The following is a 13,939-nucleotide window of genomic DNA, read 5'->3' as shown; positions in this document are numbered from 1 at the left end:
CCATCGCCCTAACACCCACCCTTTAGATATTTACAGGTATTGATGAAATCCCCCCTCAGCCTTTTCTTCTCCAGGCTGAACAAACCCAAGTCTTTCAGCCTTTCCTCATAAGGGAGATACTCCAGTCCGCTGATCATCTTGGTAGCTCTCTGCTGGACTTGCTCAAGCAGTTCTACATCCTTCTTAAACTGGGGGGACCCAGAACTGGACACAGTACTCCAAATGTGGTCTCACCAGGGCAGAGTAGAGGGGGAGGATAACCTCCCTCGACCTGCTGGCCACACTCCTTTTAATGCAACCCAGGATACTGTTGGCCGCCTTGGCCACAAGGGCACAGAGCTGGCTCATGGCCAACCTGCTGCCCACCAGCACTCCCAGGTCCTTCTCAACAGAGCCTCTTTCCAGCAGGTCAGCCCCCCACTTGTACTGGTGCATGGGGTTGTTCCTCTCCAGGTGCAGGACCTTGCACTTGCTTTTGTTGAACTTCATGGGGTTCCCCTTGGCCCACCTCTCCAGCCTGTCCAGGTCTTGTTGGATGGCAGCACAGCCTTCCAGCATATCAGCCACTCCTCCCAGCTAGGTATCATCAGCAAACTTGCTGAAGGTACACTCTATTGCATCGTCCAGGTCACTGATTAATATATTGAACAGAACTGGACTCAGCACAGACCCCTGGGGAACACCGCTAGGAACTGGCCTCCATCCAGACTCTGCCCTATTGACCATGGCCCTCTGAGTTCTGTTGTTTAGCCAGTTCTCTATCCACCTTACTGGCCACTCATCCAACCCACACTTTCTTAGACTGTCTGTGAGGATGCTATGGGAGACAGTGTCGAATGCCTTACTGAATTCAAAATAGACAAATCCACTGCTCTCCCTTTGTCGACCCAGCCAGTCACACCATCACAGAAGGCTATCAGGTTGGTCAAGCATGATCTTCCCTTGGTGAATCCATGTTGAGTATTTCTGATAACCTTCTTGTCCTCTACATGCCTGGAGATGACCTCCAGGATGAACTGCTCCATCACCTTTCCAGGGGTGGAGGTGAGGCTGACTGGCCTGTAGTTTCCTGGGTCCTCCTTCTTGTCCTTTTTGAAGTTTGGAGTGACAAGATTGGAGTGTCCTGTCCCTCCAGCACAGCTTCACCAGCTGCTTTCCCTTCCCTGTGCCAGCAGCACTGTGTCGCTCAGGGTTCGCTGGAGAGGGCCCCCCCCAAAAAATCCCATGTGTCATGAGCCCTGTGGGAGAGGAGGGGAGGTCCCTGGGACATGTCTCTGCTCCCCAGTCCAAAACTGGCAGTGGCCTCCAAACCTCAGGCAGGGGCATGTGTCCAGCACTGTGCCATCCATGTCCCTGTCCCCTGAAAGGGGGACATGCCGCAGCACAGCCATCTTTAGTCCCCTTCCTGCTCCCAGCTGCCCTTGCAAAGCCCTGGGTGGTTTGGCTCAGCATCACTGCTCATTCAAGTGGAGACGGTGCCAAAAACCCCCTCCCCATGATGGGCACAGTCACTTTGGCATGTGCCAAAGGGAGAAGGATTGGGCAGCCAGTGCTGGGCACAGGAAGCCCCTGCCCATTGCTCTGTGTGTCACTGGAGGAACATTCTGGCCACAAGTGTTTTTCCTGGATGACTTTTGGTTTTTTGCTGGGGGTTTCCCAAATCACTGCCTCTGCCCAAACTCCCTGGGGACCATTGTGGTCCAGGTGCATCCACAAGGGAATTCACCCTGCCTGGCTATGTGCGCTCCTGGGACTCCCCAGAATGGATCTGTGGGGCCAGCACTGGGCTCTGGGGAAGTGGAGGGGTGTTCCTGACTGCTGAGGCCATGTCAGACCCGGTGGCCAAGTGCATGGCTGGGTCCTCCACCAGCAGCTCGGTGATAGTGACCCTGGCAGGCCCTACCCATGGCATCGCAGGGGCCCCAGCAAGTTCCAGTGGAGTATGCAGGCTACTGGGGCAGGACAGCAGTTTCCCCTTGGAGCTGAGCTCCTCCAGCTGAACCATGGCCCAACAGCAGTGCCCACAGCATCTCCCCACCTCCACTCAGTTTGCTTTTGTCCTGTCTGGCATCTTTCTCCTTCCCCTGCATGGCCCTTCCTGCCCTCCCCTCTCCCTCTCCATGTTCTCAGGTCTTGGCTGCAGCTGCCATCAGCTCCCCAGGGCTGAGCTCCTCCGGCACCTGGCCACCAGTATGGCCAGGGCAAGGGCTCTTCCACCTCTTCCCCGTGAGGGAGGATGGACAGACAGACAGAGCAGGCTCCAAGCAGCTCATGCAGCTGCATGGCAGAGGCCCCCATGAAGTCATGCAGGCTGTGAAAGGGCAAAAATCCCACCACATTGTAGTTTGCCTGGTCTTCTGCAGCCCGCAGCGTGGCTGAGGGCTGGCCCTGCTCCTCCACATGATGCATGAGGTCTTGACAGCCACTGAGCCCTGGCAAGGCCAGCAAAGGGCAGGCAGTGCCCTCCCTCCACCCTCTCCTTCACCACAGTCACAAGGTTTCAGCCAGCAAAAGGCAAATTCCATTCAGTCTCCACATGCTAGGCTTAAGATGTTTTTTTAAAAAAAACCACACCACCAAGATCAAAGCATCAGGAAGTAGATTTATGGAGCAAGAAGGGGCGCAGAGAATGGTGAAACACCTCTTGTTCCCACCCAGGAGCGTCAGGCTGAGAGAGGAGTCGGCTGTGTTGGCAGAAATAAAATCCCAGGGCATGTTATGGCAAGGGGCCAGCAGGGAGCCAGGCACCACGGGCTGCAGGAAGGGCTTCCACCACACCACCTTTCTGCAGGCACTCACTCTCCTCCCCAGCCCATTTGTACCCACTGCCCCAGCTAGTCCCTTTTAGACCTCTTCTATCCCAAACACCAAGATTTCTAACTGGTTTTTGACAGCACTGGCTGCCTTCCTTGCTGGTGCCAGCTTTATGGGAAGAGAAGCCTCTGCTGCCACCAGCTCCCTGGGGTTTCTTCTACTCAAGGCAGGCTCAAAAATCCAGCTGCAGGCTCTTGGCATGGGAATGCACAAAGCCCTGCTTAACCCTGCAGCTCCCAGTGTCTGTGTCAGACCCAGGAAAACCTCCTGGCTGTCTTTGGGGACCCCAAAGGAGTGGGCAAGAGGCAGCTGCATGAAAATGCAAATTTTTTTTTGTGATTTCCCCACACACACTCTTTGCTGGGTGAGGTCATGGCTGGAGGAGCTGCCTGATGGTACTCAGCCTGTGATGGCAGCCTGATGTCAAGGAGCACATCAGCAGGCTGGATGCCAGCTCCCCATCAAGCCCTCTCTGGGGCCAAGCAACCACAGGTCAGCTTAGCTTACAAATCCAATGGAAAACTGGGTTTGCTCAATTCCCTTTTTGTTGTTGTTGTTGTTGTTTTGGTTTGATTTTCAAGGTCAACTGGCTGAAAGAAGTGACTGCTGTGAACAAGAGCCCCACAAACTGATGACACGGGGCCATCACTGCCTGCAGCTCCTGCAGGCTCCAGCCCCACCAGGAGCTGGCAGTGAGTTGGGAACAATCCCTGGAGGAACAACAATGGGAGCTCTAGCCCCAGTGTAACCTGTACCCGCACCACCAAAGGCTTCCAGCTCAAATGCCTGCAAAGAAGCCCAAGGTTCCCCTAGTCCCATACTATGGATGTACCTGGAAGGGTAACAACGGACAGCAGGAGATAGGGGAGAGGTGCTGAGCTGTTCTCAGTGAGGGGAGAAAGAAGGAGACGGAGGAAGATTAGAAGCAGAGTGAAGCAGAAGCAGGAGGGAACCAGGGTGGAGGAGGATACTCCTTCTGTCTGTTGAAGGATGTTCAGAGCATCCCAGAATGAAACCTCACCTGCCTGATATCCCAGCCTGGACCGAAGGACCCCTCTGCTTTCTGGCTGTGCCACCTCAAAGTTTGCCAGTGAATACACATGCACATCCCAAACACACCTGATTTGCGGGGTGGTATAGCCACTACAACCCCCCAGCAGCTGGCACCAGGCACATGGGCTGTAACCGGTGGTCCCACTCCAGCCAGAGTCCCTCAGTCCCCACCATGGCTTGAGATACCCCCACCTGCTCCCAGCTTGCATACAGGCTTGTGCCTTCCTTTCCCAGGTTAAGTCATCCTTCCTGGGAGCTATGCCTCTAATCCCCCAGTGGCCACTCAGCCCAAGTGGCTGCTGAGGTCTCTGTCTCGTCACCCTCTTTGCACCCCTTTTGTCAGGGCTGTGACTCAGGCTGTATTTCTGTTGGCCTCCCTTTTCTCATCACCTTAGCTCAGAAAGTCCTCCATCAGCTAACCATGCTGCAGTGAACACCTTCCCACTCCAGTGTGTCCCTTTTAATAAGCGCAGCTGACTGGCTTCCCTTCATTAACGCCTGTTGGCCAGGTTTGTGTTGCTGTGCCTTTCCCTTCCGAGTTTTCGCAGCACCCTTGGGTGATTTTAGTGCAACAGAGAGGAGAAATAAAATGAAACTAAATGAGCTCTCTCACATTGCACACATCCTTACACTGACACCAGCAGCCTGGGACACAGGGACATTGCAGGGCTCAGGGCATCAGGGAGGCTTTGGGCTCCTGAAGCCAGATGCATACCTGCAGCTCTGCAAAGCCTTTTTGCTCCACACTGGTGACGGCTGTCACCCAGTCAGGGACCCATAGGCCTGACTCGCCCCTCCTCCTCTACCCTCAGCCCCCATCACTCAGCTCCAGGTGCCTGGTGACGTCACTGGCAAAGGAGGTGGCAATGCTGGGTGCCCTGGGTTGATGTCACCCTGGCAGGTGCAGGTGCTGGAGACAGCCCACAGATGGCACCTGGACATGCTCAGCCCCACTCCCCATTAATGGCGGGTCCCCATCACTGCCCCCCCTGGAGCTGTCCCTAATGTGCTCCAGGTGCTCCAGCGTGGGAGGGATGGTGGCCTTTGGACTGGGGCAGAGAGCACAGTGTGACAGGGGCCCCACTGCACCAGGTCCCTGTCCTGTCGCCACCCTGACCCCTGTGCACTCCCCTGTGGTCTGGGACCACCTGTCCCAAAAGAGGATGATGTGGTTGGAACCCCCTCCCATGTCAGTACATGTGGGTGTGCGTGTGTGCACGTGCATGTGCGTGTATGAGAGACCAGGGCTATCCACATGTGCACAAGGAGGAAAGGAGGGTTGGCTCTGTGGGGTGCAGGGGAATTTTGGGGGAGGGGTGGTCCCTATGGGGATTTCCAGAGGTCTCTGGTAGAGTGCAGCAGAATTTGGGGGGGGGGGGGGTGGGTGGTGTGTGTCTCTGTGGGATGCAGGGGAATTTGGGGACCATCTGTCAGTCTGCAAGGGGGTTCAAGGGGCAGTCTCTGTGTGAGGGCAGTCTCGGAGGTGCTGGGTGGCAGGGGGGTGGAGGCCATGGAGGTGCAATCCGGATGGAGGCACTGGCAGGGGGCTGGATGGGACACAGGAAGGGGAGGCCAGTGCCCTGGGCTCCTGGAGCCTCCTGCACGCTGCTAATGGAGGGGATGACACCAGACCCACACCCCTCCCCAGATGGGGCTATGTCTATCTGCCTGCCTGCTGGAGTTGCTCTGCCCCCCACCCCCTCCACTCTCCCCCTCACATCTGTGCAGCAGCAGCTTATTTGTTCCTCCGCAGTTGTGACACCCCAAGTCATGGGACATTTCTCTCACAGGAAGAGGGTGGAGGGCTTGTCGTGGCTAGGGGATCCCAGATGCAGAGCCTAACCACCCCCCCCAGCAAGAGCAGAGAGGGGAGCCTAGGCACCGTGAAAAGCAGATCATCCCAGGGTTGGAGAAGGGAGAGTGTATCCCTGCTGGTGATGGGCAAGGGTGGCCAGATCCTCCCAGGGCTGGGAAAGGGTGACTGGATCCCTGCCAGTGGTGGGGAAGGGGCTGTACCTGTGGACAGCATTGTCTCCTCAGTGGGGTGTGCTAGGGTCTGCCCTGCCTTTCCCCAAAAATGTCAGCTGGGAGCACAATGGTGCCACCCACGGCCATGTCACGCTCAGCCCAAAGGCCTGGGGGACCCAAGGACAGGGGTGCTCCAAGACCATCCTCACTGCCCAAGCCAGGCTTCAGCTGAACCATCCCCCACTGGCAGCCTTGGCACAGAGGCAGCAATGGGATGGACAGGGCCCATCTGTGCCCCCTTCTTCCCATTGGAATAAATATCGTTTATTCAGAAGAAACCATTTTATTATTTTTTTTTCCCAAAGAAAAAAAGCAATATAAATATTAGAGTATAAAACTTGCATGTAGCACATCGACATTGGTCTATATGGGTATAAGAAGGATATAAGCATATATATAATATATAAGTATAATTCAATATTAGACACATTGAAAGGGCAAACATGTTTCATCTCACGTACACTTGGAGCACAGACCACATGGAAAGAAGATACAGAGAAAATTGAAAATACTGGTGTCCACAAATTAGTTACCGAGATTAAAAATAACACACCACTAAATACACAACACTCACTATGCTACCTCAGATTGCAGATTAAAAAGAAATATAAAGACTACAATTCAACTACAGCATTTCTAGAGGGGGACAAGTGGCAGCTGCAGGGGACATGGTGGGAACTGCTCCCAGTGCAGCCAGCACCGGAGGTGGCGAGATCCAGAAGAAACATGGCGGATGCTGCTGCTGCCCTGGGTTTGGGGAGGGGGAAGCGATGGGGTGACTGCTGCCATGCCAGAGCCTGGCCAAGAGGGCTGGATCTGCTCGGGTGAGTTACAAGTTAGTGATTAAAAAGGGAAAAAACTATGCACACCCCCTGGGATACCTGGCATGGCCCCTTCCTGGCCACCCCACAGTCTCTCTCCTCCATCTGGCTACCTAAAGTCCCCCTCTGCCTCCCTGGGGGGACTCAGAGATGCTTTGATATGGGAAGCTGGCCTGATGCAAGGGAGATGGGCACATGGAGAAACCCTATTCCTCATCCTTCAATTCCCTCCATGGGGTGGAAAGCCCAAAGCCAGCAGGAACATCACCTTCTCTGGTCTGGCCCAGCATGGTCCCTTGAGACATCCCTGCCTTGTCACCCCGGCTCACTGGCTTTGCAGCATCACTTCATACCCCCCAGCCCTCGGGTCCCTTCTCTGGGTCTGGTCCCCAAGCTCCACCAAACCAATTGCCACTTACTTGCTCACCAATTCTGCACCAAAGTCATGTGCCAGCAGCTCCACAGATCTCACCCCTTTGGGTGACACCTCAAGTAACCCCCTTATCTGGGGTCCACACCCCAAATAAGAAGAGATGAGTCTCCCCATCCCACTTGACTGATTCTCCCCCCTCCCCCAAAGCAGCCCCAGCACGGAGGCTGGGGTGGCTGCCAGTGTGTTCACACCACGCTGCATGGGCATGCAAGACTTCTCTGGGTCTGTGAAGCTAACTGTGCTAGTGCAGGTGTGGGGTGAAGGACATGCATGCAGATGCGGTGTGCAGAAATGTGAAGCATCATCTCCCTCCCTGGTCCCCTTGGCCGGGACTCGGCCAGACAGCTGCCTGAAGGAGCCTGGCTGCAGGAGAGTGAGACTCTCTTAGCTTTAATTCCAGAAGAACATTGACTGTACATATAAATATTTACTGCAAAGAAAGGATGAGATGTGTCTGCTCTTCGGAGACCCCTAGAACTGCTGGGGCAGCTGCCGCACACCTTGGCACACTCCTCATTGAATTCTCTACCTCTCAGACATCAGAAGGGGTTTTGGTGTGGGTTGGTTTGTTTTTTGGTTTTTTTTTTCTCTCTCATATTTCAGGCCATCAGTGGTTGCACTTTAAAAAAATGTTTATGATGCAGTTTTGTCATATTCCCTTTGACTCATGCAATATAAACACTTTTTTTTTTCCCAGGTAACAGGTAAGCAGGAACTGAAGCACACTCTACCAACTTCTCAGCAACAAATCCATCGCTATCATTAACTGGGGGTGAATTTTACTAATGGAAAGTTTAAGAGCAAAGATCTGGAGCATGGGCTCTAAGCCAGGAACTTCCTTTTCCTTTCCAAATAATGGTCGAAGGTCTATGAATTGAAAGATCTGCTTTAAAATTATTTACACTGGGCAAAGATGAGCACAAGCCTTGTGCCTTTCTCAGACTATCTGGGAGCAAATCAGATACAAAGATGTGGCAGAAGACCTTCTACCCTTGCATATTCTAATACCCAAGGGATGTATAAAACATTAGCAAGTATTCACAGGGCACTTCTTTGTGTACAGTTTAGCTTCTGGATTGGTTTTCATCATGAAATCTAACAGCAGCAAGACTCTGCTCCTAGCTCTGATGATGATGAGATACATTCGCAGCATTTCCTACTTTTTACATCACAAAAAATTCACATTCGTCCTCTGGCCTGGGCTGTGGTTTGGGGGAGTGCTAAAGCCAGCTGCCCTGTAGCTCTAAGGTCTCCTTCTTCTTCTCTACTTCTTCTCTTTCTTCCCGGATTTTTTCTTGTTGCCTCCCGAGGAGCTAGCACTCTTGGCATCGCGTTTGCCAGCAGCATTGGTGAGGGTGGCAGTGCTGCCCGGGATGTAGACGTTCTGCCGGTAATCAGGGACGTGCTGCAGGGTGAACTGGGGGCCGTAGCGGGCGCTCAACCCCATGGTGCCCGTTCCGCCACCCAGGGTCGAGTTGCCGTCAGCAGCTTCTGTAGGGGATACCAGAGGGTGGGGGGAAAGAGGGACAGGTTGTTAATGCCAGCCAGAGCCCACCCCAAGCCCCAGCAGCCCCAAAAGGCTCTCACTGGGTGGCAAACCCAAACATCAGTGCCATCAGCCATCGCTCCACCCCTCAGTACCCCTCAGCACTATTGTTCTGCAGGATGGCTGTAACGTGTGCTGGGGAGCATGGCACAGCCAGCACTGAAATCCATTGTCTCCATCTCACATCGTTGCTAAAGGTTTGGGATTTGGGGCTGGAGACTGGCCAGGGAAGGGCAACCTCCCCTGCTCTGGCCTCAGCAGCGATGGAGCTGCCAGCCCCTCCCTGACTGCCACTCTCTTCTCTGCCCACCTCCCTGGCTGTTGCCTCTGCAGAAAAACGCACACACACACACACACACACACACCCTGAAAGCAGCCCACTGCAAACATATTGTACAGCCACAACTACTAGTAATGCATTAAGGGAAATCCAACTTTTTTTTTTCTGCTGCATTTAAAACCCTGCCCCCAGTATTCCTTCAGCCAGGTTTATTCAGGGAGCAGAGCACATGAGATGAGAAAGAAAATCCCTCCCCTGCAGTACCGCAAAATGGCTCTAGGAAGCTGAGCACTAAGCAAATCAATGCAGAAGCGCATCCAATGGTCCAGGTCTGGGAGCAGGGGGAGGGGAAGGCAAATTCATTCCTGCCATGCTGCAAAGCCCCAGCAGAGAAAGAGCAACCACAGAGTGGGGGAAGGGTGGAGGACCTCCCCAGGATGCTGTGGCATTGCTGGAAAGTAGAGACCAGATGGAGACAGGGGGATGCACAGAAGCAGGGGGAGAAATGAGCACAGGGGAACGGCAAGGCACAAGCGATGCTGTTGCCATGAGCTGCTGCGCAACTCTACTCCAGCATGACCGCCTGTGCCTAGCGCTGCTCAGAATTTATTTGACAAAACCTTGTCTTTGCATTGGATACTGTGGATTCCATCTCAGCCTTTTAGCTGCTTCATGCATGTGGCTATGGACACACTTTCCTGGAAGGCTGGAGAAACCCAGCAATGGCACGTGAAGGGCCCAAGCCAGAGTCTGGGGCTGCTACTCCCTACCTTCACAGGCAGAGAGACTGTGGGAATAAAGAAAAACAACTAGCAGAGAATGTGGGCTCGTCCCCTCATATTTTTTCCTCACTCCAGACCAGATCTGTGCATGCCTCTGTGTTGCTTTTGCTTTCCCCTGAGCAGATGGAGGTGGCTAAGCCAGCCGGAAAGCTAAACAAAAAGCTGGGCCACATCCCACCAACCCCCTGAAATATTGCCATGTACACATCCCCTCACAGGGTTCGGAAGTATGAAGCAACTGCAGTTTGAAAAGTTACAGCTGCTCTGCTGGAGCAGGCGGAGGGAAACACACAGCAAGTCTGAAAACAGGAGGGATATTGTGCACTGAGGCTGGAGGACGCACAGGATGGTGAATGAACAAAACGAACCAGTGTAGGGAAATGCTATTTTGCTTTCTGCTACGGAAGCATTCACTGTGAGGAGAATTTTTCTAAAGTCCCCATTAAATGGGTCCCAGACCTGGTGGGCTGGAGGAGGACTGGAGGAAATGTGCATTTACAATTAGCGATATTTATCACTAATCCTCACCTCATCAGCAGTTTGTTTCATTAACAACCAACTCCACACCCATCAGGGTTTTACGAATGGGGACAGGCCAGCTGGAGATGTGCTGTCAGGCCAGGCTGCAGGCAGGGACCAGTTCACAGGTGGACTATGGCCTCTGGCAGCAGAGGAGATTTTTTTTTTTCTGGACTCTCCCAGCTGGAGACAGCCCAGCTGGGGGCTTGGTGCACTTGCCACCTTCTCCTCTGCCCTGGATGCTGCTGCCCTGCTTCCCCCCAGGCCATCCCAGATGCACCAGGGCTCTGAGCAACGAAGGGGCTGGGGGCTGCCAGCACCATCCAGGACAACTGGTCCCCATGAACTAGTTTGCAGTCACAGCACAGCTTTCACAGGGGAGAAAAAGCTGCCTGTGAAGTTCCCAGCCTGCCAGTTGGTCCCCAGTAAGAGCAAAGGGCTGTTTCTAGGTAACATTGACATTAAGGCTGAAAAGAAGAGAGAACAGGGACAATAGAGGTTTATAAACGGGCACAGAGCTGCATTTGTCAAGCAGGGCACTTCAGCTCTTGTTGCTGGAAAGGTTATGCTCAGCCTCTACCAGCAGCCAACCATTATCTCAAACTGTCCTGAGGAGGAAAACAAGAATTTGGGCTTCAGGAAAAATAATCAGCTAGCAACTCCATCACTTTTGTGGGCAGAGGGGAGGAGACGCCTGCCAGAGACAGCCCTGGAGCACGTGCTGCTGCAGCTGCTGGTGAGGCTTTCAGGAGAACCCAATATAGCGCATCTGCCCCTGCCTGCAGGCAGCAGTGCTGGGGAAAAGGACCTCCTCAGGCTGCCTTTCCGTCTGCTCTCCCTCCACCTCATGGCACCCCTACAAATTCTCACTGAAAGAGTATTTTAAGGACAGCATGTGTGCCCTTTCGTGACTAGTGTCCTGGAGCATCTGTGTCCACTCGTCTGTCTTACCAGCTGCCTCTACCCCTTCAGATGGCTCAAAACATTGCCTTTTTATGTTGTTCCCAGCTGCAAGGGAGGAAGATCTAGAGGAAGGGAAACCAGGGAGGGAAAAGAAGTCCTACAGCAGGGTTGCAGCCCTGCAGGGAACCAGCTCCCCAGGCACTCTGGCTTGGCAGGGTGATGATTGCATGGGCAAGCAATTTAATCCTCAGAGCAACTGGATCACACAGGCTTGGCATAGCAGGGCGAGCTCTGCTTCTTGCTGAAGTGAAGAATAACCCCTGGCACAGGGTAAGGATGCACCAGCCCCTTTTAGGGGGCATTCCTGGCTCATGGAACAGAGCTGCATCAGAGGACTTTCTGCCTCCCGGGTGATCTCTGCTTGGTGATGACTTGAGAAGGTGTGGTGGAAGTCAGCATCATCAACATCATCAGCTCTGTGTGGGAGCAGCTCACACTTGGAGGTGCGGGTGAGCAAAGGGCACGCAGTGCCATCAGCCGTATCAGTGTGTACTACCTGCCACCCTGGAGTTCGAACAGGGCTCAGCAGGTGACAGTAAGAGATAAGGATCATTTAAATAGCCAGGAAACATTACCCAAGGATGCACAGCACAAAGCTTAAGAGGAAATTAGCACTGCCCCTAATCGAAGCCTGCTCTGATAAACACTATTAGCTTAATGAGTGAGGGCAGAAAAGGCGGGGGGGGGGGGGGGGGGGGGGGCGGGGGATAGAGAGCAGGGGAGATGTGAAAACACAGTGCTGGTGGAAAAAGCTTGTGCTGTGTCCCCACCCAGCCTCGGGCAGCAAGGAACAAGGAACCAGGAACCAGCATGGGCAAGAAAAGGATAGAGTGCACAGAGCCATACTCTCCCTGAGGCTGCAGCAAGGGAAGCCCTTATCTAGTGGATGGATCTGATTTAAATTAACCCCCTGGGTGGACAGAAGCCGTGGGAGAGGTTAGGACTATTTGAGACCTGTGGATTGAGGGAAATGTGCTGCAATAGGGCCCACAGCTACATGGAAGTCAGTGCTTAACCTAGAAGGGACCTGCTCAGCCCTCTGATCCTGGGGCCTGCTGAAGTGGCTGTCAGAAAAACAGCTTTATCTGTGAGCAAGGAAACCAGATCTGGAGGTACTGGGTGATGATAACCACATGCTGCTACCCCAGAGGCTGTTTTTTCCTGGTCGTTTTTTCAGAGCAGAGACACGTTTTTGCATTGTTTCTTTCCCTTGAGTGTAAACAATCCCCTTGCCCAAGACCTTTGTCCCCTTCCCCGGCCACGGCAGCTGTGTCTCCAGGCTGCCTGGTGTCTGCAGAGTAGCAAAGTTCAGCTGCAGCAGCTTTCCAAGAAAGCAAGTCCAAAGCCATCCCTCCTCCCCCAGATTCCTTCCCTCCCAATAGCTCAAAGGAAACATCCTAAGCATTTTGCACAGGTTTTATGGCTGTGCTGTTGCTTCTATTTTTAAATCAAGGGAGAAAAGACTTGGAGGTATTTATAAGTAAAGACTGTATTAAAACCAGCCTGTTTATCCAGAGCGCTGTGCAGAGTGATAATTGCACTTATTTTGTGTAAAGCCATGAAGACCTTGGTTGCTTGGGAACACCCCTCCCTGCCCACTGCTTCTACACAGCACAGCCATAAACCAGAAAAAAAAACCAGTTCAAAACGACCCCAAACCAAACCCCTGTGACTACAACTGCAAAGAGCCAGCAGCAGCCAGTGGGGCAAACTTTGGTGAGTTGACAACTTGGCCAAGGGATCCAGCATGAGCAGGAAGCTCTTTGCACGAGGCTCATTGGGGATACTGAGTCAGTCGTTTACTGTACTGCTGGCCCAGCCTCTAGCCACAAGTAAATCTTCCAGGCTTCCTACCTCCTTGCCTTACAGCAAGTTGCAACACAGCAGACATTTCATTTACTGTGACCTTCTGGAACCAAGTAGTTTATAAAACATCATCTCAAGACCAGGTCTTTCATGTAACACAACCACATCATGAGCCAGATAACATTCTGTCCAGTACACAGATTTGGGTTGAAGAGGCACCCCTGCCTAGAGCACACCTGATGTTAATGACTACCTAGCATCTCATCTGCCTGAATCCTTCCTGACCCCTCTCCTCTGCAGGGTAACATAGACAGCAGTGCTCTTCCACCAGCAACTGTTGAAGAAGGACTTTTGAAGTCACACTTTTTAATCCAAATATGTAAGTCCCACCAGCATCTTATCTAATGACATGCACCGGAGGTGTCTGTGTGAGAGCAAGTGCCAAGGTTTTCACACACATGACAGAGACCAACCATTTGCTGAAGCCAGGATCATGGCTTGGAGCACCTCTGTGTCAAACTGGTTGTTCGGCCAGGCTCCACCTTCCTCTCCATTCTGGGAGCTACAGGAAAAGAGGAAAAAAAAAAACAACAAACAAAAACAGCAAGTTACTGCAGCTTAGTCAGGAGGAGTGGGCTTGTCATAGAGCATGAGAAGACAAGGCTGTAGCTTGTTCACTGGCAAAGAGGAGATTGCAGTCTTTAAATCCTTCTATTGAATAACACTGAAGAGCCAAGACACTTTCAAAGCTCTCCAACCCTCCCCAGGCTTTTGAAGGATAACCACCAATAGCAAAAGTACTTTGAGGCTCAGTGGTCCTTTCCACAACACCTACCTAACTCCTGCTGACATCAGAGACAGCCAGCACCTCATCACCTCAAAATCCCACCAATA

At 53.0% G+C, this 13,939-nt stretch overlaps 1 protein-coding gene across 9 annotated transcripts in view; it reads right to left on the bottom strand.

Moving 5' to 3' along the window:
• Positions 1-6,158: 6,158 nt before the first annotated feature.
• LOC104048657 (protocadherin gamma-C5-like) overlaps positions 6,159-13,939 on the bottom strand; it is a 54,026-nt gene continuing 46,245 nt past the window's right edge. For all 9 annotated transcript variants that reach the window (XM_064458823.1, XM_064458828.1, XM_064458831.1 and 6 more), the window contains exons 3-4: positions 13,519-13,607; positions 6,159-8,640 (exon numbers count right to left, since the gene is read on the bottom strand). In XM_064458823.1, coding sequence (XP_064314893.1) covers positions 8,414-8,640; positions 13,519-13,607 — 316 coding nt within the window. In that variant the 3' untranslated portion in view covers positions 6,159-8,413. The remainder of the gene's footprint in view (positions 8,641-13,518; positions 13,608-13,939) is intronic.

This window comes from Phalacrocorax carbo, chromosome 8, assembly GCF_963921805.1.
Source record: "Phalacrocorax carbo chromosome 8, bPhaCar2.1, whole genome shotgun sequence".
In the NCBI taxonomy this organism is placed as follows: domain Eukaryota; kingdom Metazoa; phylum Chordata; class Aves; order Suliformes; family Phalacrocoracidae; genus Phalacrocorax; species Phalacrocorax carbo.
This window is presented reverse-complemented; position numbering and strand designations above follow the sequence as displayed.